General features: G+C 42.4%; 3 protein-coding genes across 4 annotated transcripts in view; all 3 read left to right on the top strand.

Moving 5' to 3' along the window:
• The window catches only part of btbd11b (BTB (POZ) domain containing 11b), a 70,916-nt gene extending 63,951 nt beyond the window's left edge, over positions 1-6,965 (top strand). The window contains exons 9-17 of the mRNA XM_079277229.1: positions 63-198; positions 1,822-2,042; positions 2,194-2,372; positions 3,611-3,716; positions 4,020-4,122; positions 4,601-4,682; positions 4,800-4,868; positions 5,055-5,168; positions 5,394-6,965. Of these exons, the coding sequence (XP_079133355.1) occupies positions 63-198; positions 1,822-2,042; positions 2,194-2,372; positions 3,611-3,716; positions 4,020-4,122; positions 4,601-4,682; positions 4,800-4,868; positions 5,055-5,168; positions 5,394-5,603 (1,220 nt within the window). The 3' untranslated portion in view covers positions 5,604-6,965. The remainder of the gene's footprint in view (positions 1-62; positions 199-1,821; positions 2,043-2,193; positions 2,373-3,610; positions 3,717-4,019; positions 4,123-4,600; positions 4,683-4,799; positions 4,869-5,054; positions 5,169-5,393) is intronic.
• A 3,060-nt stretch (positions 6,966-10,025) lies between these two features.
• On the top strand, positions 10,026-14,088 carry mlc1 (modulator of VRAC current 1; the record flags this gene model as incomplete). Of its 2 annotated transcripts, none has more annotated exons than XM_079279740.1 (11): positions 10,026-10,283; positions 10,787-10,876; positions 11,050-11,103; positions 11,243-11,344; positions 11,467-11,568; positions 11,745-11,816; positions 11,898-12,014; positions 12,134-12,190; positions 12,584-12,706; positions 12,910-13,071; positions 13,379-14,088. In XM_079279740.1, the coding sequence occupies 11 exons, from the start codon at positions 10,026-10,028 to the stop codon at positions 13,454-13,456; spliced, it is 1,215 nt and encodes a 404-aa protein (XP_079135866.1). In that variant the 3' UTR covers positions 13,457-14,088. The 2 variants fall into 2 exon arrangements, with proteins under 2 accessions (XP_079135866.1, XP_079135865.1); XM_079279739.1 differs by having other exon boundaries at positions 13,376-14,088.
• Positions 14,089-18,257: 4,169 nt separating this feature from the next.
• On the top strand, positions 18,258-22,411 carry panx2 (pannexin 2; the record flags this gene model as incomplete). The annotated part of the gene is made up of 5 exons (XM_079278866.1): positions 18,258-18,486; positions 19,812-20,926; positions 21,165-21,300; positions 21,634-21,819; positions 22,086-22,411. The coding sequence occupies 5 exons, from the start codon at positions 18,258-18,260 to the stop codon at positions 22,409-22,411; spliced, it is 1,992 nt and encodes a 663-aa protein (XP_079134992.1).
• Positions 22,412-23,239: the final 828 nt, after the last annotated feature.

The following is a 23,239-nucleotide window of genomic DNA, read 5'->3' as shown; positions in this document are numbered from 1 at the left end:
CTTTAATCGCATTGTGTGTCTGTGTGTGTATAAGCTCTGCCAATTGTTTTCTTCATGCACAGGTAACTTTGAGCTCGTGGGTTTGCTGCTGGAGCGGGGGGCGGACCCCATGGTGGGAACCATGTACCGCAATGGCATCTCCACGGCGCCACAGGGAGACATGAACTCCTACAGTCTGGCAGCAGCTCATGGACACAGGTGCGTGTACACACATTCATGCTCAATCGTCAGTACACACTCCTGAGTGAATAAACAGAGGATGCACAAGTACACTCTGTTCATATTGTGTATTCAGCATATGATCTTGTCCAAGCGTCAACAGAGCATGTCCGTGAAATTGACATGTCATCTGTTGAATTGGTGTGACTAAACTCATTGTGTACAATGTAGAGACCAAAAATAACACATTAAAGTAATAAAGACTTCATAAAATACAGTATAATTTCAACATTTACTTCCTCAACCTTTGCCCTATTTATATTTAATTTGTATTGTGGATATTTGTCCTTGTAAAAGTCCACCATATTAGTTTTCACTTTATGTTAATAACTGGTAACTATGTATGCAGAATAGTTTTGGTTCTGCTATATTTTACAGGGGTTTCATTGATACAGATTTTAAATTGTTGCATGTCCAGCCGACCTGCTGTGAACCAAATTACTCAGTGATGCTGTAATTAATTGTGATAATTGAGTGTGCCTTTGATTGCTATCTATTTTTCCCTAGAATAAGTAACACGTAGTTTTTTCCTGAAAAGTTTTTATTTCATTTTATTTCTATTTATGAGGAATTTATTCTGAAATGTTGCTGACATGTGAAATAGAACGTCACCTCATTTTTTCCAAAGCATTTTTGTGTCTTGTGCAATTTCAACCACACCTGGCACATGGCACAGCAGATGCAAGCAAATAAATCAAAGAATGGGCGTGTCCTATCACAACAGCACTGACTCACTGACTTTTTATCTGGTTTTCACAAAACAGATGTTTAGGTCTCAGGATTATCAAGCTTTCCTTACAAGACATGCCCCTGCTATTTTTAGGTGGGTTTAAATTTGAAGATTTTCTACCATAGCCCATGTTCTCTAATCACTTAAACCTATTTAATTTAATTGATTTTTTAATTTAACACTTATTGTATTTTTTTATTTAATCTTTTAGGTTTTTAGAGATTTTGAATCTCTTTTACAAGGGGTTAGTCAAGATGGAAGGGTAAAAGTTTCCCCCCATAAAAACACAGAAAACATACTGAAAAAACAAAAATGCAAAAGGTGACACCGAGATGAAGGTCCCGAAACTTTAAAAGCACTTTCTCCCAGAAAGGTGCAGGTTCTAGGAATGACAAACACAATTCATCCGCAAGAGAATGGAGGTTGCAGCTACTGTTTGTGTAGAGAACATAGTAGATTTCCCAGTCTACAAACCTGCAGTTAGTTATTTGTAAGCCGTTCAAGATATAGATAAATACCTATTTGCATAAAATTAGAAGCTTTTGTCCTCTACGGATTTTTTGTTTAAATCCACTAAGCATTTGTTTATCTAACCTTTCTTGTTAATTAAAAACGGAGCTACATGCAGCAATCACAATCAAAGCTGCAAGACAGTTAACTTCAGATTGCCGCGACCTATCAGTAATGACCTCAGTGACAGTCCTATCCCTTTTGTTATAAGTGCGTAAAATAATACAAATGCACCTGTTTGCCATTCGTGGTGATATTGGCCTGGAGACTCGTGCTGTAAAAAAAGCAATTTAATAGAGCCTGTAGAGACCAATCAAATTAGAATTCTCTTTTATTTTTGTTCTTTTGCTTTTATCTTCTAGAAATGTGTTCCGTAAGCTGCTGTCCCACACAGAGAAGGGGAAAGGGGACGTCTTATCCCTGGAAGAGATTCTGGCAGAGGGTTCGGAGCTGGAAGGTAGAAGTCCGTCTCAGATCGACCAGATCAGAACTGGGAAAGCCAAACTTAAAGCCCTGAAAGAAGCCATGTACCACAGTACAGAACATGGGCATGTGGACATCACCATAGACATACGGAGCCTGGGTTAGTTGCTGTTAAATCTCTCTCAAACATGTGCATGCATTTTCTACAGTATCACATTCTATTTGGAACATTTATAGCTTCTTTGTGCATGTTTGTGCGTGTGTGTATTTGATATGCTTCAGGTGTATTTACCTCTGTAATTATTTCTCAGGGGTTCCATGGACTTTGCACACCTGGATGGAGTCTCTCCGCACGTGTTTCCATCAGCACCGCCGACCTCTGATCCAGGGTCTTCTCAAAGAGTTCAGCTGCATCGAGGAAGAGGAGTACACTGAGGAGCTCATCACGCATGGTCTGCCTCTCATGTTCCAGATCCTCAGAGCCAGCAAGGTACTGCACTGTTTGCATTTTCACTCTTCTACTAAACCTTCAAATATATCTGCTTTGTTTACTTGTGATCGTCATTGCGCAGTCAGGTCATCAGCTTCAAAGAGACTGACGGAGCCCAGAGGCCGTCTCAATATCAATAACCTGAGATGATAACGATTTATGACATGCCTCCGCGCTCCTTCCTGATGCAGCTCATTAGATCAGGGCCATGTCTCTTTACTTGCGCTCATGATCCCCTAGGTAGGCCTGTATTCGATTTATAACAGCACGTCATCCCGTCTGTCACCTCTGTTTGTTTTGTCGACTTTGCCCTGCTGGCGTGACGAGCTGTGCTGTCAGTGCTGATATGAGAAAAAAAACACTGCAGCGTGTGCACACACACACACACAAACACTCATAAACAAAACACACAAGCAGACCTACAGAGACTCGCATGAGTGTGGAATCCCAAACCGACAGCATGTCTTTCTCTCACACACACACACACACACACACACACACTCACACACACTGATACACTCAGGCCAGGCTAGCCTTTAGTGGATTGCTGCAATGTCAGCCCTTGTCTCTGTCTTGCATGATGCATGGTGGGGCCAGGGATCCTCATCTCTATAAGGGCCTCAGGGACCCTGGCCAGATCCGCTCCACCATGAGGTGCCCGACACATCAAGGTATGGGCCGATCATCTTTTATGGTCTGCTGCCTCAGCCCACTGAACTCTCCATTCAACAATTTAGTGAAACACAGTTCAGGTCAGTTTGACTCCACTCAAATCACTTAAATTCAATTCAGTTCAGCAGAGCTCACTTTCCTTTCAATTCACTTTCACATCACTTCAGTTTCATTTCATTCTCTCTATCCAGCTATCTATCCATCCACCCACCTACCTTATCTGACCTAACTACCTTACCTATTTACTCATTACATTACATTACAGTCATTTAGCAGACGCTTTTATCCAAAGCCCCTGTCAAAGGTGTGAGATAGCCACGAATATGTGGCTTATCGGAACCATTGCTTGAATAAAGTGAAAGTCGAGCGTGATACAAGGCTGCAGAAGTTAGACCTCTCACACTGTGCTGGTAATTGTGTTGGGGATGTTTGTGTAGGAGAGGAGCACTAAAGTAACTACTTGTGTTCTTGCGTAACATGAACTCCCGTGTGTTGGCTGAGCACTGCCCGCCCAAGCAGCTCTCGTCACTCTCTGAAGTTTTGTTTCTCTGTCTGTGTTTTGTCAGAATGAGGTAATCAGCCAGCAGCTGTCTGCAATCTTCACCCAGTGTTATGGCCCTTACCCAATCCCCAAACTGGCAGAGATCAAGAGGAAGCAGTCGTCACGCCTGGGTGAGATTTTGAAATCGATGCCGTTTGTGTAAATGTGCAGCATTAGGGATAAACAAGAGCACTACATTGACGGATTTTATTTGGAGTTGGCTGTTACTAGTAAATGCATAATGCATGAAAATGAGAAGTGCACAAGACGCCATCTAGTGTTCGGGGACTGGAATAGGAATTGTAACAAAGTTATTTTGAAACAATAGCTGAAATGTGTCTAGAATGGCGGGTTAGGCAAAGTTGTACACCCCATGTGTTTTTTTTTCTATGATAATCAGAAAAACAAAGTTTTTCTTGCCATGTGTTTTTCAGATCCTCACTTCCTGAACAACAAAGACATGTCAGACGTGACCTTTTTGGTGGAAGGGAAGCCTTATTATGCCCACAAAGTCCTGCTCTTCACAGCTTCCAGCAGGTACACTCACTGTAACATCGGCTTTCGAATCCCCAAGTACAGGAAATATGTATGTTCAGTATTTTTTCTGTCAAATGATTCTGCTGTTCAGTATATGGCGACTCTATGAAGGCTCTGAATGTGTAACTCTATACATTTGAATGTCAAAAGATGAATGAATTCGTACAGCGATGGCTAAACACATGACATGCTGTGTTGACATGTTGCTGTCAGGGCAGTACATGACAGGACGTCCATTTCCCTCTCATGTCATGTTACATTGATGATAACCAATCGGTCCTGCCTTAACGGGACTGAAGAGGAATGACACATCACTCAAGTGTGTTGTTGACAATATGTCCCCAGGGATGAACATAACATAAGTAACTAAAAATAACCCGTTGCTGTACAGTAGTTTATTATGCTCTATTAAAAACAGGCTGTGTTACACTAACGGTTATCCTTTAATTCCTCTCCTTCTCTTTTTCCATCTCTCAAGGTTTAAATCTCTTCTAGCAAACAGACCTTGCGGTGAAAACACATGCATTGAGATCAGCAATGTCAAATATCACATTTTTCAGGTAATGCAATTATTGTAAACAAGGGGCACTTTTGAATCATACATAAACCACAGATTGACACTCCTTCATACTGTATTCATCCTTGTATGGAAGCTGATATGTGTCTCCTCTTAATAGCTGGTGATGCAGTATCTCTACTTTGGAGGGACAGACGCTCTGCACATCAGGAACACTGACATTATGGAGGTGAGGTCCTTATCACAGACAACTGTATTTGAGTTTACACTGAAACCTTTACACTGTAAAACAATTTACAATCTCAAGGCCACCTAGGTCTCGTTGCACTGTTCAAATGTGACAGGAATGTTTATCATCAAATACCAAACTAGATGCTAAACTTGCTTTTAAGTTAATTGTTATTTTTTGTTGAAGCTTCTGTCTGCAGCCAAGTTCTTCCAGCTGGAGGCGCTGCAGAGGCACTGTGAGCTGATCTGCACCAAGAACATTAACACTGAAACTTGTGTGGAGATCTACAATCACACCAAGGTGCAAAAAGAGAATAGAATGAATACGCCCACACTAATACTACTACTGGGCAGTACAAAAAAAGGCTATACTACAAAGCAATTCAAGTTGTTTTGGATAGAAAATGTCCACTAAATTGAACTACTGTTGCACATTTAGTGTATGCTACAAATTTGACAAATTTTTGACAAATTTTTTGAAAATGCGTTGCAGTTTACAGTGATAAATACACTTTTTTTTTCTCAGTTTCTTGGTGCTCCAGACTTGGCTTCCTATATTGAGGGCTACTTCCTAAAGAACATGTTAATCCTGATTGAGTTGGAGCCATTCAAACAGCTGCTGTATGACACGCCTCCAGATAGCCCCGGCTCTGACATCCTGCAGGACCTCGAGAAAACCTTGGCCCTCCGCATCCAGTCCATCCACCTGTCCTCCTCCAAGGGATCCATTGTCTGATCTCCTGACCTTTCTGAACACAGGGACAAAGAATATTTACCAGAGAGTATCAGCGAACATGACACTGTATTGAGATAAACAAGAAAAATAAGACTAGTGGTCTGTCCAGTTACGTTCTTTGTGAAGCTCATCAGTTGCTAATATGCTTCTTGTTATCTTAGCAAAGATGGTCCGTCTGTCTGCCTTGTTGATGTCTGTCAACTATGAGTTACAGTAACATACAATGACCGTCACAATTTGCCAATAACATCACATCACTGTAACAATGTCCCCCATTCAGCAAGACTTTTCTCAGCTAAATATCACAGCCTGTGTGTTACATGTCGAACTGAATAGATCGGGTGGGACTTTGGAAACTCAGAGGAAGAGTTGCAACCAACAGTCAGAGCATCTGAATTCATGGATGCAATGTGCTGAGATGAACAACCTCAGTGTAATGTGATAAGCCATCAGTGTATCCCCTGTAAGGAAGAACTGCTGCCTCATGCTGTGATTATTTGCTTAAACATGTGGACTTGTACAGAGTAATTCATTTGTATATTTGTCACTTTGCATTATCTATGCTGATTACTCTTTAAAGCCAAACAAGACAAACATCTGACAATACCTGTAATGTGACTGATGCAGAAGGGGGACTTTCACCACGTGACTTTGGGCAACTGGGTGGGAAAGAGGACTTTTCCTCCCTCCACTATACTGTGTAAATATTGTTCATAAAAAAACAGAGCTATTGATAATGTAAGTTAATGTACATATATACCCACAGATGTTTTCTCATGTGTCTTACTGTTGGATATTGCTGTAAAAACAAGAAGCTCATCTTTTAAAAACCGATGTTTAAATGTTGCATGTCAGAGGGGATGACTGTGTGTTGTCTTTTTTGGAGGATTACGTTGAGGAGCTGCTTTCACACTTCTATGACTGGAAGTTGAGTGAGGATATTTTTGTCATCAGCATGGGTCACTAAATTTCTAACAGTCAAATGGGTTGTCGTCATTTCCTGTGTGAAAGACTTGAAAGGCCTGTTTAGTGTTCGAAGAACATTATGTCGTCAGCTGTTCCCTGGGGATTGTGAAACCACATGACTTGTGTATGTGACTTGATATATATTTCCTCTATTAAGATTAATATAAAGAATACTATGAATCTGCTCATAGATTCTTCTAATGCAGTCCCTGGCTCAAAAAGGGGACATCTATTATTCAGTTTGATTTCAAATTTTGAAGGCTATTGTTTTTGTTCTCTACAGCTGGAAGGTGGTTTAATGCAATGGTTCTCAACCTGGTTGTCGGGATCTGTTTTATATATAGCACACAACTGCACACAAGCCAATGCAGTCTTGGATACATAACCTGAAATCAATAACCGAAAAAGAGAAAAGAACAGGAAAATCCCAAGTTCCTTATTCCCAGCACACAAAATGACTTAATATAAATATATTGGCCAGTGCATATAATGATACAACCTAATAGCTACATATTGTTGTGAGATTTATGTATAAACTCTCCTAAGTTAGCAAGCTAACACCAACAAAGCTAACTTGCTAATGCTACTTGGAAGTTCCCTGAGACCACGCGTCTATCGTAATAATTATCTTCGTTTTCAAGTGCATGCCTTTTGTCTTCATCAACAACGATGAGGACATCTAAGTCTTGGACTTCTCCTTGTCATTGTAGAGATGTAATTTTATGTCTTATAATGTCAAATAAAAACCCTCCACTTTGCCTTAGCTAGCTAAGGTTGTGTCCAAAAGCACCCTCGTTCACGCATTCACTCCTCCCTTTATAATAGAAAGTAGTACATGCCATATTTGTTTGAGTTTTGGAGGTAAAATTGGCAGACAGTAAATCTTGCGCACCTGTAAATAGAAAGAGATTTTGGACACAGCCTTTGTTAGTGTTAGCTTGCTAGCTGAAATGCTTTGGCTACATACATACAAAGGTTTACACAGTGATGTTACAGCATATGCACTAGGACGATTAACGGGTGTTCAGTATATGTCCCAGTGTTTTTTCTGGCAAACTAGCTAGGAATGTTACATTAGGAAAAATAAAGATGTGCAATTGAATAGGTGCTCAGAGTTTCAACATAAAAAATAGCTATTTAAAGATAAATGTAGATCAATACAATGGATTTCTATACACTCGCTAACAATATTTCATTATTACTATTTATTTGTGTTTATTTTTATTTTTTTTGGGGGGGGGGGGGGGGCTTGTCAGAAAACCCTTTACTACATTTTATCAGTTTGCTTCATACTAATATGATAAAGTGTTATTTTAATGTCTGGGAGAGCCAATATGCTGTAGCCTATATTTCATACAGATTGAAGCCGTTTGCAGATGTGCCGGAAAGTACAAAGAGGTTCAGAGGTTCAGAGGGGTTGTCACGGTCAGAGAGAGACAGACAGACAGGTGTACGGCAAATCAGAGGGGGGAAAGAAACATGTAAAGAGAAGTAGAACGAGAGAACCAAAGCTGTGCAGAAATAACAGACGCAGCCTTGTTCTCTAACCTACTGGTTCTCTCTCTTTCAAAAGAGGGTAAAAGCAAAGTGTCGCTCTGTACTGCTGTTGTCAATGAGATGCTGCACTTCTCATGCAGACATGCACTGTGTACATATTTATAATAACCGATTCATGGTGCTGTTCGGCCTAGATGATATTCATTTGTACAATGATTGTAATTTTGGCCCGAGGCTTTCTGCCAGCCTGCTACAGGGAAACCCAAGGGCCAATGATACTGATATTAATTTTTCTTGATATGACACAAATGTCAGAGACAGCAGGCTACTCAGGGTTGCAGGGTTTGTTTGGCTCCACAATTTTTTAGATGTTTGCGAACATCAAATTATGGGAAGTAAATAATCCTGTCCAGACAGGCTTTTCTAATTTAGTTTTTTCCATTCCCAGATATTGAATTGTGTCTCATCTTGTTATAGTGTTCCTCACATCCCCTTTAATGTCTTCAGGGAACTGTTGCACGATAGTTTCCTCTCTTTGACTGAGTTTGGTATGTGTGTTCGGCAGAGACATTGGAATGGCGAGGGACGGGGGGACAGCAGTTGTTAAGGAGCCACCATGGTTACCGCTGCTCCGGAACAATGTTGAGCTGAGAATGCTCCGCTGTGTTAACGACTGAATGGAATCCCGAGGTGCACATACATGTACATGCTAATACACTCACACAGTATGTCATCATCCAATAGGATTTACTCCTGAAGGTGTCGTTGGGAGAGTCTTATTTAAAGCAGAACGTATCCATCATCAGATTAGTTGTGTCAGACAGGACACCGTGTGATTAAGCTGTGGAAATGTTTCTGTTGCCTCTTTTCTAAAGCACTGCTGGGCATCTTAATTTACTGGCCTGTGAACTGCAAGTGTAGCGGGCTAAGTAACAACAAGGGAAGTCGTGAGGGGAACTCCGGAGGGGGACACATTCAACTATTATGGCAAAAAACAACTGATTGACACTCTACATGACGATTAATGTGAATTTACCTCTGTAGCTGCTTCATTTTTTCTTGCTATAAACTGGAATTTGTAAACATGTGTCTTTGTGTGTTGCCATGCACTCATTTCCGAGCATCTATTGTTCAGTTATGTGAGTGGGTTTGATGTGCATGTGTGCGTGCATGTGCAAATGGGAGTGAAAAAAAGGGTGTTTGCCCGACTAACTCTGCCCCCAGCGCGAGCCCCTTCTTCCTCCCCTTGTTGTCATGCACAGGCGCTCTCCCTTTGGCACAAAGTAGGCTGGCAGCACAAGAGCCATGTGTTTTAGCTCCACGCTTTGAAGGGCTCAAAAAAAAACTTTTCAAAACTGAGAAGCGTCCTGTAAAGGGAGAGAGAGAGAGAGAGCGAGAGAGAGAGAGAGAGAGAGAGAGAGAGAGGAGGGGAGTGGGGGTGAGAGAGAGTGTACGTTTGAGGGGGAGAGATGGGGAGCAGAAGGAGCTGCAGACAAAAACAAGTTGTCTTCCATGTGGTGATCTAATCTCAGTTGTTGAAGGATACTTTATGCTGGAGAATATTTCTGCAAGAGACTCAACAACAGGTGAGTATGGAGGGAGCAATATGGGAAAAAGAGGTGGATGGAAAAAGTGGTGTCCTCTTTGCTCAGGCAGACTAAAGGGGGGGGGGGGTTTGACATACTGCGTTAATTGTCTGATGGCTCATTTTATTTTAGTTTAATGCACTTTCCATTGATTTTTTTCCTGATTACCTATGATCGTCATCCTCATTTTGAAAATGAACTCATGAACCTCATGTTGAAGAGAACAGCAGCGAAGAAGCATGTTGAAAAACAGATCAAAAGACATAGGTACCGAAACTGATGCAGCTTTTACAATTTCTTTCCCCTTTCCCAGAGGCTGTAATCCTCACCCGGCCCATCCCATCATTGAAGTTAGCCTCCAGCTGTTTCAATGATGCAGTGCAACGAGCTCTCAGCCAGAGAGGAGTTCACCTACAGCCACATGCCCATTCTGGAGAGGGGCAGTGGGACGCTGGGGAGAGGGGGAGACAGGAGAACGGAGAGAAGACCAGACAGGGGGGAGCGGTATAGGCCCGAGCGGGACAGCTTCACAGTGGACGTGAGGGCCAGTGACCTGCAGCTGGCCCAGCCGGAGCCTCTAAAGCACCCCTGCTTCAGCTACAGGGCCTGGCTCTACAGTGTCCTCATAGGGGTGAGAGGAGCAAAGGAGGCACATCACAGGGTGTACCTATTTAGTCCATAACACGCAAAATTTTAAAGGTTGGGGTCTTTTTTTTTCTTCTGCTGAGACAGTATCCCAATCTAGAAATTTGGAGTGGCATGGCGACACAAAGTCTTGTTTTGTGCTTCCACATTTAGACGAGGAGAGACGACAATACGTCTCCAGAATGTGCAAACTCTAATCGAATGCATTAGCAAAGTTACTCTGAGGAAACAAATAAATATATTCCAAACGTCATTAAAGTGGATGTGGATGTATGTGATGGGTTTGCTCCCTCTCAGTATTTTGTTTGTTACGTGTATTGTGTTATATCTGGTTAACTGGGCACTTCAGAGTTATGTGTTGTTGCTAAATATGTGTGTTTGTGTTTGTGTGTCAGACCGAATATCAGTACTCTTGTGCAGTCTTACCTGTTGAACACATTGATGAGTTTCTGTATTTGTGTATGCATGCATGCCTCTGTGTGTCCTCAGGGCAGTCTCCTCATCACATCTGGTTTCTCTCTGTACCTGGGAAATGTGTTTCCTTTTGCCATGGACTACCTACGCTGTGCTGCAGGTTCTGTAAGTGACCGTCATGCAAGTGTAATCACAATCACATCACTATACAGCTGTAGCTTGAGAAGTGTTTACGTGTTGTTCAGATTAGACTATCTTGTCAACATGCCGATCACACAAAAGTTTCTGTCTGCTAAAATAGAAGGATTCCGCAGCTCATTTGTTGCTGTTCTTCACAGGGCATCCCTGCTGCCATCGCCAGTTTCGCCATTGCCAAGAACAGACATGTTGCAGTGAGTAAACACAATGAACACACCAAAGGCAAAACGATCATTATGTTTTCATGGATTTTGAATTGAATTTCCTCAAGGCGATTGCGGCTTGATACCAATGAAGGTCATGTGTCGTCTTGTTGTTTTGTGTTTTTTCAAGGTATCAGATTTCCAGGTGGTGTATGTGTCAACATTCGCGGTGACGACCACATGTCTGGTTTGGTTTGGATGTAAACTGGTCCTGAACCCTTCTGCTGTCAATGTAAATGCATCAAAGCAATAAAGTGGAAACTACCAGTCCTTCGGTTGCACATATGGGAATTAAGTTGTTTTTCAAAATAAAGCATTTTTGTGTCTCTGCTCTGCGTCTCTGTCTGTTCTCAGATCAACTTCAATCTCATCCTGATGATTGTGCTGGAGGTGTTGATGGCCAGTACTGTCATCCTGTCAGCCCGCTCTGCAGAGGACTGCTGCTGCCACAGGAAGGTGTGTATTAGTGTGTGTGTGTGTGTGTGTGTGTGTGTGTGTGTGTGTGTGTGTGTGTGTGTGTGTTTGAGTGGCTGATTGCTTTTAAGCCCCCATCTGATGTGTTTCCTCTTTTACTCTCCGTATAGCTTTCACTCTTCCATCCTAACTCCTCTCAACCTTCATCCAACTTTTAGCCGGTGACGTATGACAGGTCTGTGGTCCTCACGCCAGCAGTGTTCCCCACTCGACTTCTTAAAGCCTATTCTGTGAGTAGTTTTCAGTTTTGTTGCATTATGATATTTCTGTCTGGCCAATGCTTATCAATCACTGAGGAATGTCTCTTATAGGTAATCGAAGTAATTGTGGGAATTTCTGCTGTATTCGGAGGAATTATTGCCCTCAACATGGACGCTTTGCTACCCGGCCCCTACTTGTCTGTCACATTTTTCTGGATCCTTGTTGCTGTGAGTTTTTCTTTCTAAAATATGATTTTCATTATGATTCATTACAGCTCAGAGTAATTACTAAGATGCCTAACTGGCCTTATCACATAACTTTGTATCTCATCTTAAATCTTTTGCAGTGTTTTCCGAGTGCTATTGCGAGTCATGTTGTGTCAGAATACCCCAACAGATGTCTGGTGAGTACGAGACAATACTCTGCGCTTAAGTCTTTTGAGTTAAAATCATCATAAAACTGATCCACTTCAATGACTGTGGCCTCAGAGGTAGTATGGAAAACAGCTCATCTCAGAGACTCTGAGAAGAGATCTGATATCTTGATGCATGTTGATGCAGGAGAATGCTCTGTTCTGGTATTGATTTTAGCGGAGCATTTCTTTTTTAATTCCGAAGCACTTTGTGACATTCTGCTCATGAAAGGTTACTTGTCTACCATGTGTCATGAGAGTTAAAAAGGATGGGTGTCTGCTGAGGAAGGATTATCTTTACCATGACCAAGAAAACGTCTTGTCTATTTTTTCTAGAAACCTTTCTTCTCCGCTCCTCTTTTCTCTCTTCCTGGTGTCTCTCAGGTGGAGGTGTTGATTGCCATCAGCAGCGTGACGTCTCCCCTGCTCTTTTCAGCCTCCGGCTTCCTCTCTTGCAGCGTGATCAGCTTTATTGAAATTTTCCTGCATGATGTGCCTACAGCCAAGGTGAGGTAACAATGAAGTAACAATTCACCAGTGGTTTTCAGTGTGCAGGCTTTCCAGGAGGCATTAGCTATCCAGCCTTGAGCTCCTTCTGCATGAGAAATAAAAGAACAGATTTCAGAGGAAACTCAAGATTGAATCATTGAGAAATCTCATTTAGAATCATCTCATTACATTTGTGTGTGTTGTGTGTGTGTGTGGACCAGCAATCCTACGACATCCTGCTGCTGATTCTGATGGTGCTGCTGCTGGTGCAGGCAATTCTAACTTCAGCCACTGTGGTGCACTGTGCCTCCTACAAGAGTCAGCTCCGCATGGGGGCGCCAGAACACGATGACCGAATGCAAACCCAGACCCATTACTGTGAGGTAAGGCGGGTAAATGCAGGGGTTGTGGACACAAAATCTTTCTTTCTTTTTTCCTCCTTGCCTGTCCCTCCACCTCCAGCAAGAGACATTTATGAATGATATGTATTGAATTATCTTCCAGATGTTTCTCACCAGCTATAGCTCATGTAAGGGACATTTAAATATATGATGACATAAAAATATATGAGCTAGAAACATAAAAAAACACATTGTGCTGCTCATCCTTCACACATCATTTATCTCAATGTTTGGTCATCTTTCCCCTTCTACATTTCTTCTCTCTCCTCCTGTTCTGCTCCCTCAGCAGCAAGCAGCCAATGGAACGCTGCAGGATTTTGACAAAGACAGAGCCTGGAAGGCAGTTGTGGTCCAAATGGCCCAGTGAACAGTTCTACGGCACACAGAGAAGTTTGATGAGAAGTGGAAACTCTGTAAGAGTACAATCCTGAGACAGAACACACTGGAAGAAAGAAAAAGCAATAACGATGTGTTCATGAAGAGAGAGAGAGAGAGAGAGAGAGAGAGAGAGACATAGCAGAAAAGAGAGAAGGAAATGAGGTACAAACGATTAAGAGGGGGAAGTTTGAATATTTGTTTTTGATTAGGACCATAATGCTTTCAGCATATTTGATTTGATATCCGTTTTCTGTTTTGTTTTTTACATAATGTTTGCCTGCTTACTGTAGTGAGCATTATTTGACCTGCGCATTAAAACGTTCTCTGTAGTTTCATTATTATTTTTCACATTGACACTCGGGCCTTAACACATAGTTTTGTGATGTCTCAAAATATTTATTTATACTATACACTGACTTGTCTTTGCACTCTCTTGACGTTTAGTTGACCTCTTTGTGTCTTCTTATGTACAGTGGTGTGCTAGTGTTTGCAACAACTTATTACATCATCAATGATCAAAGTTGCAGATTTACTGATGTAAAATATTTTAACTGAAATTCTGTTTTATTAAGGAAAATTATATGTTTGTCATCACCTGTAAGTAAACATGTGTGTATGATGGTCTATGGTTGTTTAATGTTGCTCCTTTAATGAAGTATGAATGGTAAGAAGCAAATATACATTTTGTTTACCTTTTTAATTACCTGGATCAATAACAGTCTCAGAAGTATTGTTCAGTTATTATCCTACTTTTAGATGTCAGGATGTGATCTTTACACTAAATGGGATTCATATTCACATGCATGTTTACTGAAAAAAACATTTCACTCCCTTGCTTTGTTTGGAAATCAGAATTGTGTAAGCATTGCTGTACCCTTGTTTGCTATTATGCTAATGTATCTTCCTCTGTTAATTTCCTCCCATCCACTCTGATGAATTCTCATTAAAATGAGTAATTTCCCTCCCTTATATATATAAGATTACTCCTCAGACAGCCAAGGTGACACATTGAAGAAAACACTGAAATATTATGCATTTAGGTTTTTACTCATGGAGAAAAACATTTATTGCCAGTTTTCGTTTGCCAAAATTTCAAACATACACTTCGTGGCCATTTAATTACTTTTGTCAAATCTAAATGAATCCAATACAACTGTTCTGCTATAAAGACTGCACTTTAATGAATATGTTCAGGTTTTGTTGACATTGTCATTTAGTTGTTAATTCAATTATATGTTTTAGAATTGAGGTCATGGTGTTTCTGATATTCAGTACAACACCATCTTATGACCTCGATGACTAACATATCATTAAATTGACACATTTCTGAACATTATAAACTTCTAAAGGGTAGAATGTATGGCAGGGCTGTTGTACTGAATTGCAAGAGTTGTACCTTAAAAAGAGAGCACTGCTTATGTTCCTCAAAATGAACATCTTCCAGATCTCTGTAATGATAAGACAGAGACATGTATCTATATATATATATATATATATATATATATATATATATATATATATATATATATATATATATATATATATATATATATATATATATATATATATATATATATATATATATATATATATATATATATATATATATATAGAGGGAGAGAGAGAGAGGGAGAGACAGAGAGAGAGAGGGAGGGAGAGAGAGAGAGAGAGTAAGAGAGAATATATTTTATTAAAGGAATTATTTTCACTGGGTTTCCCTAAAAGACTCGATTGTAAATATCTCCACACAAGCATATCAAGTCTCCTCCACTATCAGTTGCAGAGGGCTCTATGTATTTCAAACTTCAGGTTACCCTGCACTGCATCAGGACACCCAGATGTTCGTCACACCCATTAAGGTTGAATGACAAGCATCTTCCTGGTTTGTCAGTCCCACATATATAGATGATGCGCAGACTGGATGAATATCGATAAAAAAGCCAGTGCCTTACAGTGAGTATTTGTATACTCTCAAACGAGAGTAACCTTTTACGATATTTTATCACTGATGATGTCATCGTAACACTTGACCAATTTCTTCATATAGGACTTTAGATCTGTAATATTTCATCATTATATTATATATTCAATGATAAACCTCTAAAAATGATTATATGACTCGGATAGTGATGTCTCCATTAGCCTATAATTGATTTTTCCTCTTACACACCATTTGTCCTTGTGAATGTGAATCTCGATCGCATTGCTGATGGTGCTCTGAACCGGAGAACCTGAATGTGTTATCTCATCCCTTGTTCCCGAGGAAGAGGCAGGGCAGAGAGGAGAGAGAGGAGTGGGTTGCAGGAGGGAGGGGATCTGGGGTGAGAAAAGGCGGAACAAACCGGTGTGCTCGGATACATGCTGTAGCTGCTCGCCCGCACTGCAGATTAACTCTTACCATCCCAGGAGATGCAGCAAGACATGGTGAGTGGTTTCTTTTAATTCTTATTTCCCGCTACTGCATACACATGGCTCGCGTTGTTAGCACTGCAGAATGAGTGGGTTTTTTCTGGTGCTGGTCTACCTTCCAGTGTGGACAGGTAATGCTGGTATTGAGCAACTCAAGAGCCGCCGACAGCAGGATCTCCTCTTCTCTCATACACACACACACACACACGCACGCAAACACACACACAGAGCAGCGCGCTCACACTACCACTTGATGTTTAGCAGCTCGTCTGTGGCTGGCTATTCGGGAACTATCCGCCGCCCCGGTGCTGAAACGGCTCGTCATCTGCGGGCAGCTGCAATTCACTGCAATGCAATGTCTCTGGTGGAAGTGTGGTCCTCCTGGTTGCGATTATGCCAGAGTCCTGGTCTCAGAGACCTGTTAGGGTTCAACACGAGCTAACTAGAACATAATGATCCTCTGATGAAATGTCCCTGCAGTGTTCTCATAGGGGACTCACTGATGAGTCAAAAGTGAGCAAAACAGTGCGGATACTCTATGGTGGTCTTGTATCTGTATTTGCATCTTTCTCAGATGTATCATTGGTCTGCCAGTTATCAGATTTGTTATCTGAATGTCTGAGAACAAGTGTCGGATGGAGGAGCGCTGACAAAGTTCTTGCCATCATCGAATTAATAAGGAATGAATGGGGCTGGTCTCCTTCAGCTGTTGTCCTGGAGCCGAGCTGTATCTCGTTTGTAGCCGGCTGCGCGGGTCATAGCCAAACGGGATGCTGTACGTAGCCAAAGAATGTGGAATTCCCTCTTTAAACACCGGTAGCATCGTCCCACCCGAAGGGCATTATCCAGCTTACAGACAGCAGTGCAGCCTCGAGACCAGCAGCTAGAATGTGATGCTGCGCCTTTAAATTTAAATTATGCAAAGTTTATTTCCTCTTTCTTGAGACAGTGTTTGAGGATGTGGATAGTTACCTTGAATGTCACTGGACAGAGCAGTGTAGAATTTATGCTGTATGGTGTGTCATGAGGGACAGTTATAAGACTGCAGGTTGTCAGCATTAACACATGCAGCTTTGAATATTTCTTCTGTGATGATGTTTCAAAAAGGTCCTCTCCTTATGATCTTCCTCGCCGTGTGTGTGAGAGACCCCTGTACTCATGAAACAGCAAGTTTCACTCGAGATATATTAAGTACACTATCCTAGGGGGGGGGGAAGTAAAAGGGGAAGAAGGAGAGCGAGAGGTTGAGGGGTGTTTGTAAGGGCTGATGTATTTACACACTCCTCACCGAGGACATTTGCGTAACTTTCAAGTCAAATGAGCAAGCAGCAGGCGCCAATTTACTGCACAAGCATTATGCATGCTCATGTATGCACTCACGCGAGACATCCTAGCTGACGAGAGTGTGAGTTCACCTGACATCCCAGTGTGAACATGCTGTTCCACAGAGATAATAGTCCAGAGACGAGCCGGGGATGAACAGCATAGTCAGTGTCCAAAAATAACTAAGGTTGTTAATTTTTCAAGACAAACTGAACGTTTGTCAAAATCACAGAATAAATTCAGTTTTTTAGTGAATCCCCCCCCCCACCCCCCAGGAAATAAATTTGCCCTTTAGTGTCCTTACTCGATCAAAGGCAAACACCCCCTTAAGATGTGACCACATTCACACACTCCACTGGTCACAGAGGGAGGATTAGTCGTCCTCAGTTACATGACTGCACTATACAGAATGATGGATGGGGACATAGAGCTTTCCTGAGGAAGGTATGAGACAATTCTAATTCACAATATTGCTTATTTAAAGATGGCTGTACTGATTACCTATTGTGAACCTGTTCCCAGATATGGCATTTTGTACCACGCTGTACAATTTAACATACTGTCCCATCCTAACTGGTTATCTTTTCTTTCAGGAAAGGATTGGTCAGAGCTTCCCCTGTCCGAAGCCTGTGTAACAACTCTTCAGCCGGCAATCCCTGTCCCTGGGGATCACAAGGACGCCTCCTAAACTCAGCCCATTCTTCAACCTGCCACACAGAGAGTAGGGACTGAGGCCGGGCGCTGTAGAAATGGGGCAAAACAAATGGATATACATTAAAGAAGCCGAGCGAGGAGAGTGCTTCTGAACGCCATGATTGTTCTTCAAAAAGAGAGGAGCTGTGGGAAACTCTAAGTGTAAAACTCAAAGCTCTGAACGCAGACGTACACAATATGACCTGCTGCTTTTCCACACATGGTGACAGAGGCTGAAGTTGGCCACACATTTCTCTGTGTGTGTGCAAGTGTATCACACTGTGTTGAGGAGTATTTAACTTCAGCGGGGAGGGTCTGGTCTCCTCTCCAGTCCAGAGGGAGGTTATAGTGCTTTGTGTTTCCGGATGCAGAACATCCTCGATCAAAACTTAGACATGGCCACGGCTCTACTCGCCGGTGAGAAGCTGAAGGAGCTGATCCTGCCGGGTTCCTCTCAGGATGAGAGGGGCGGGCTGCTGGCCGGCCTCATGGTGCAGATCAAACTGGAGTTGCCCTTTGATCGGGTTGTCACGATAGGCACGGTCATCATCCCCATCCTGCTGGTCACCCTCGTCTTCACGAGGAACTTTGCAGGTGAGACTTTTGCCACTAGAGGGGGTTCATTGCAAAGCAAAGCTGTCAAAGCGGCAGCAGCAACTGTATATTTCAAGTTAGCCATGCAATGCTTTTGTGTCTTCTGTGACAGACAGTGATAAGAAGGGATGTAAGCAGATTAGGCAAGGAAGGAAAAGGAGCATTTACAAGTGCATCACAGGAGCAGACAGAGAAAGCTAGAGAGGGCTAAAGGCTAGAGATAGGAGGGGTTAGAGGGCCAGCTGTGATGGGAGAGACGTTAGTTCACTGCTGAGTCAGGCTCTCTGCATAGCAGCAATAACCATCTGGGACTGAGCGTTTGAATCCAGCAGCAGAAAAAAGTGGATGTTTAGACAAGTTCTTCAGTGTTTCCTCACTACTGTGTTTTATTATGATATTTAGGGCTTTGCCAAACAAATTTTGAATGACTCAGCATCCTGCCCGCTGTGACTGGGACAAACTAATATCATTGCACATATTGTCCTGATGACCAGCAACATAAAAGAACACGAGCTGACTTTTAAAAATGACTTTTTCGAAGAGTACAAATGATGTTTATTTAGACAGCAAGTGTATCATTTGTAAGTTCAAAAGATTAGACCTGCTGCAGCCCTGAACCAGATATAACTGATAGAGAACAACTTTGACAGGAAGAAGTGCTCTCACTTCCTCTTTCTGAGCCAGACAGACCATCATTTCAAAAAGTGTTATCAGAGACACACAGCGCTTTGGGCTGAACGGATGAATATACAAGATTCTCTGAGATACAACGTTGATAAAAAAAAAGAATGAAACAGATCACATAGATGAAAAACATTTGCTGGGAAATGTGAATATGTTGCATTGAACACAAAATCCCCATTTGAGCTATTATCGTAAGCACTGTGAAATGCAGGTGAGCACCAACGTAAACTCTGTTTTAAACAAGTGTTGCACTATGCAGTTACTAAATGGTTACATTTTGACCGACAGTATTCAGCGTAGTTGTGTGTATGCCGTTTTACAGTACACTGGATGATTGCAACAGATATTTCAGGTATGTGTTCCTCACTTTCAAATGAGTGCTGTAGATCAAATTGTTAAACTGGGGAATTTGTTTCAACCCGTCTGTTTGTCTGCCCTCATCTGTTTGCATATTGCCAGATCTTGCCAATAAAACGTCATAGTTAATAGCAGTGATGAGTGACATTCTGAAACTAAGACCCAGGATGTAGCATTGTAGCATTCTTCAGTCAGATAATATACTCAATTTATGTTTTGAGCTACAATCACCCAAATGTTAAAGTAATGTTTGGGCTGACTCTTTCTATCTGTACTTTCCTCAGAGGAGTCCATATACTGTTACACACCACACAACTTCACCAGAGACCAGGCTCTATATGCAAGAGGCTACTGCTGGACCGAGCTGCGGGATGCTGTGCGTGGTGTGGAGTCTCACCTTTGGCCTTCACTCTTTGAACACAAGTTCCTGCCCTATGCCCTGCTGGCCTTCGCTGGCATCATGTACATTCCTGCTTTGGCCTGGGAGTTCCTTGCCTCTACGCGGCTCACTTCAGAGCTCAATTTCCTGCTTCAAGAGATTGATAACTGCTATCATCGAGCCGCTGAGGGCCGAGCCCCAAAGATCGAGAAGCAGATCCAGTCCAAAGGCCCTGGCATAACTGAGCGAGAGAGGAGGGAGATCATAGAGAACGCAGAGAAGGAGAAAAGCCCCGAGCAGAACCTGTTCGAGAAATATTTGGAGAGACGGGGCGAAAGTAACTTTCTGGCTAAGCTATACCTGGGACGCCACCTGGCTATTATCTGCCTCAGTTCCATCCCCATTTCCTACCTGAGCTCCTACTATGCCCGCCAAAGGCAGAATGAGTTCACTTGTGCGCTGGGTGAGCCGCCAGACGTTAGCAGCTACTACGAGCTGAAGCTCAGGGTCAACTGTAAGCTGCCTGCTGTGCAGCTGCAGCGCATCATGGCTGCAGTAGATATCTCTCTGCTCTGCACCATGAACCTCATCATCCTGGTGAATTTGCTGCACTTGTTTGTGGTGCGCAAGTCCAACTTTGTATTTGACAAACTGCATAAAGTGGGTATTAAAACACGGCGGCGCTGGCAGAAGTCTCAGTTCTGCGACATCAACATCCTGGCCATGTTCTGCAACGAGAACAGGGACCACATCAAGTCGCTCAACCGGCTGGACTTCATCACCAATGAGAGTGACCTCATGTATGACAATGTGGTCAGGCAGCTGTTGGCTGCGCTCGCACAATCCAATCATGACGCTACACCCACTGTGAGGGACTCTGGGATACAAACACTCGATCCTAACATGGACCCCTCTGAATTTGGAGTGGGAGAGATGGCCGGGGAGCCGCTGGTCATCAAACGGCCCCGCAAAAAGATGAAATGGATCTCGAGCTCAAATCCTCTTCCTCAGTCGTTCAAGGTAAGGCCTGAGTTGCAATTCATCAACATTTATTCAGCATTCAATGCTAGCAGAGGACAAAACATTCTACTGTACTCTTGAAACTACAAGAACTTGTTAACTGCAGCACAGTAGTTCATATGAACGTGGACTTCCATAAAGGCCTCTTTCTCTAAAGAGGCAACGGAAGTGGCCCTCTACTGAAGTTTAAGCTGTGACATATTGACCTGTATTTGCATTTTTTCGGTCCTTCGTAAAGGAACCTCTTACCCTGACACGTCTGGAAAATAACACCAAGCCTGAAAAACCCAAACCAGTCAGAAGAAAGACAGTGGCAGACAGCTTCATTGCACCACTTCTGGATACCAAGAGCACACAATATCCTGCAATAAAAGGTATCTAGTGCTATGAATAGTAAGTCTGTGAAAATGTTTATTCAAAGCCGTGCTCATCAAAAATTCCTATATTAGCAATGGCTCAAATGTGTTACGTGAAAGGGATCGACACACCCACAGACAGTTATCATCAAACTCTGCAGTTCCTCTCAGCTTTAACGAACTTTAAAACCAAAACAATTAGCGTCTTTCAGATAATTGCTTTTGCTTTTACGGCCCACAACTCCGCTTTCAGCTTTCTGTGTTGTTTCCAGACGCACGCTTTTTGGGATGACATGCTTTTTTTTCTGTTTTGTTCTCCTTTTAAGTCAGACTGTTCATTTTGAATCGTAGATTTGAGTGGGATGGACAAAAAGCACACTCGCAACTTCTCTCTGGACATCCACCCGTACATGCTGACCTTTCGTAAGCCCAAGGTGGAGGCCATGACCGCGGAGCCTCTTCCCTCAGAGCACAACATGGATACAGTATACCTTGAAGGCACACACACTATTGTTCACGTGTCTGGTGCCATTACAGGTAAGCCTGATCTCTCCTTCACACTTACTTTTTCTGGTTCAGGGTTGAATCCATCACATTTTACTGGTCAAATATTAAAGGCATTAGTATGCAGCTGCCCATCAGACAATGGGTATGATATTTGTGACATGTTGTTAAAATGTGCTGACCCTTGAGAGTGTGAGTATAGATGTTGTTGTCTTTTTAAAAGGGTTGAACTGCCTATACTTTTATGTTTTCACTTGACAATTCGATGATCTCCTCTACTTTCCTTCTTGTCGCTTCAGAAACGAAGCTTTGCTCTCCAGAATCGACCAACACTGCCTTTGCTACGATGACACTACCCACCACAACTTACATAAATGCCGTGAGCCCGAACCCTCCCTCCAGCGAGGACCCCCTCAGTCCCAAGTCCTCTCCTCCTCTTCCTCCTCCATCTCCTCCCACCCAAATGGAAAACCCTGAGTGCGACCCACCACCCCTTACTAGAGTCCCTACACACCAGCTGCTGAGTATACATCATACTCTCTTTGAGGAAGAAGAGGATGAAGAGCGCCGTAGGGACAGACTGGCAGAGAGACCCGGGGAGCTCATCGCTGCTGGGGAATGTTGAAGGAGGAGAAGAAGAGGGACACTTACACCACACTCTGCGCACATGACCACCATGTCAATCACAGCTATCAAGAGCCACCTCTAGTCTTTAACTCACACACTTCTGTGATGGGTGGAGTGGGCCGTGAGGAAATGACATGGAACCCTCGTCGTAAAAGCTCAACTTTTTAGACAGGAAAATTACTCAGTGAGGACAAGACAAACATTAGCGGGTTTGATAATGTTGACCAGAGTATTGCTGTAGGTTACGATGTCACGTTCATGCCTCAGGATGACTGTGTACAGCTAAACAGCCTCCAATGAAACCAGCAGTGATTCAACAGGGTGCTACAGTGCAGGGTCAAACAGCTACCAGAAAAAAAGGCTTAAAATGAAAGGATGAGAGACGAATGAGCGTTCTGAAAAAAATAAAAAGATACACACTTTACAGATGCATATCTGCAAAGAAGACTGCATTATAGCTTCAAGCAAAATGTATTTCAAACACCTATGATAGCGCTTCGTCCCTTTATCCCAATAGCCAAGTAGAAAGGTAGCTCACGCAATACAGTTGAGATCTGCACAATTAATATGCAAAAGATCACAATATATTTGTGGCAATAATGTTTGCGCTTGCAGCATCATATCTCACAGAACGCTATACGTGTATAGACACTGTATATGATGTGTTTGTGGGGTGTTACAAACAAATATAGCACATGTTTCATGGCTCTGACATTTCCATTTCACCATTATGAACGTGTATCAGATCTTGACTCGACTATTTGCAGGTCATTAATAAAAGGTAAATTGGCATATTATATAAAGGAGCAGCAGAAGAACAGAAGGT

This window comes from Melanostigma gelatinosum (genome assembly GCF_949748355.1).
Source record: "Melanostigma gelatinosum genome assembly, chromosome: 1".
Lineage (NCBI taxonomy): Eukaryota > Metazoa > Chordata > Actinopteri > Perciformes > Zoarcidae > Melanostigma > Melanostigma gelatinosum.
This window is presented reverse-complemented; position numbering and strand designations above follow the sequence as displayed.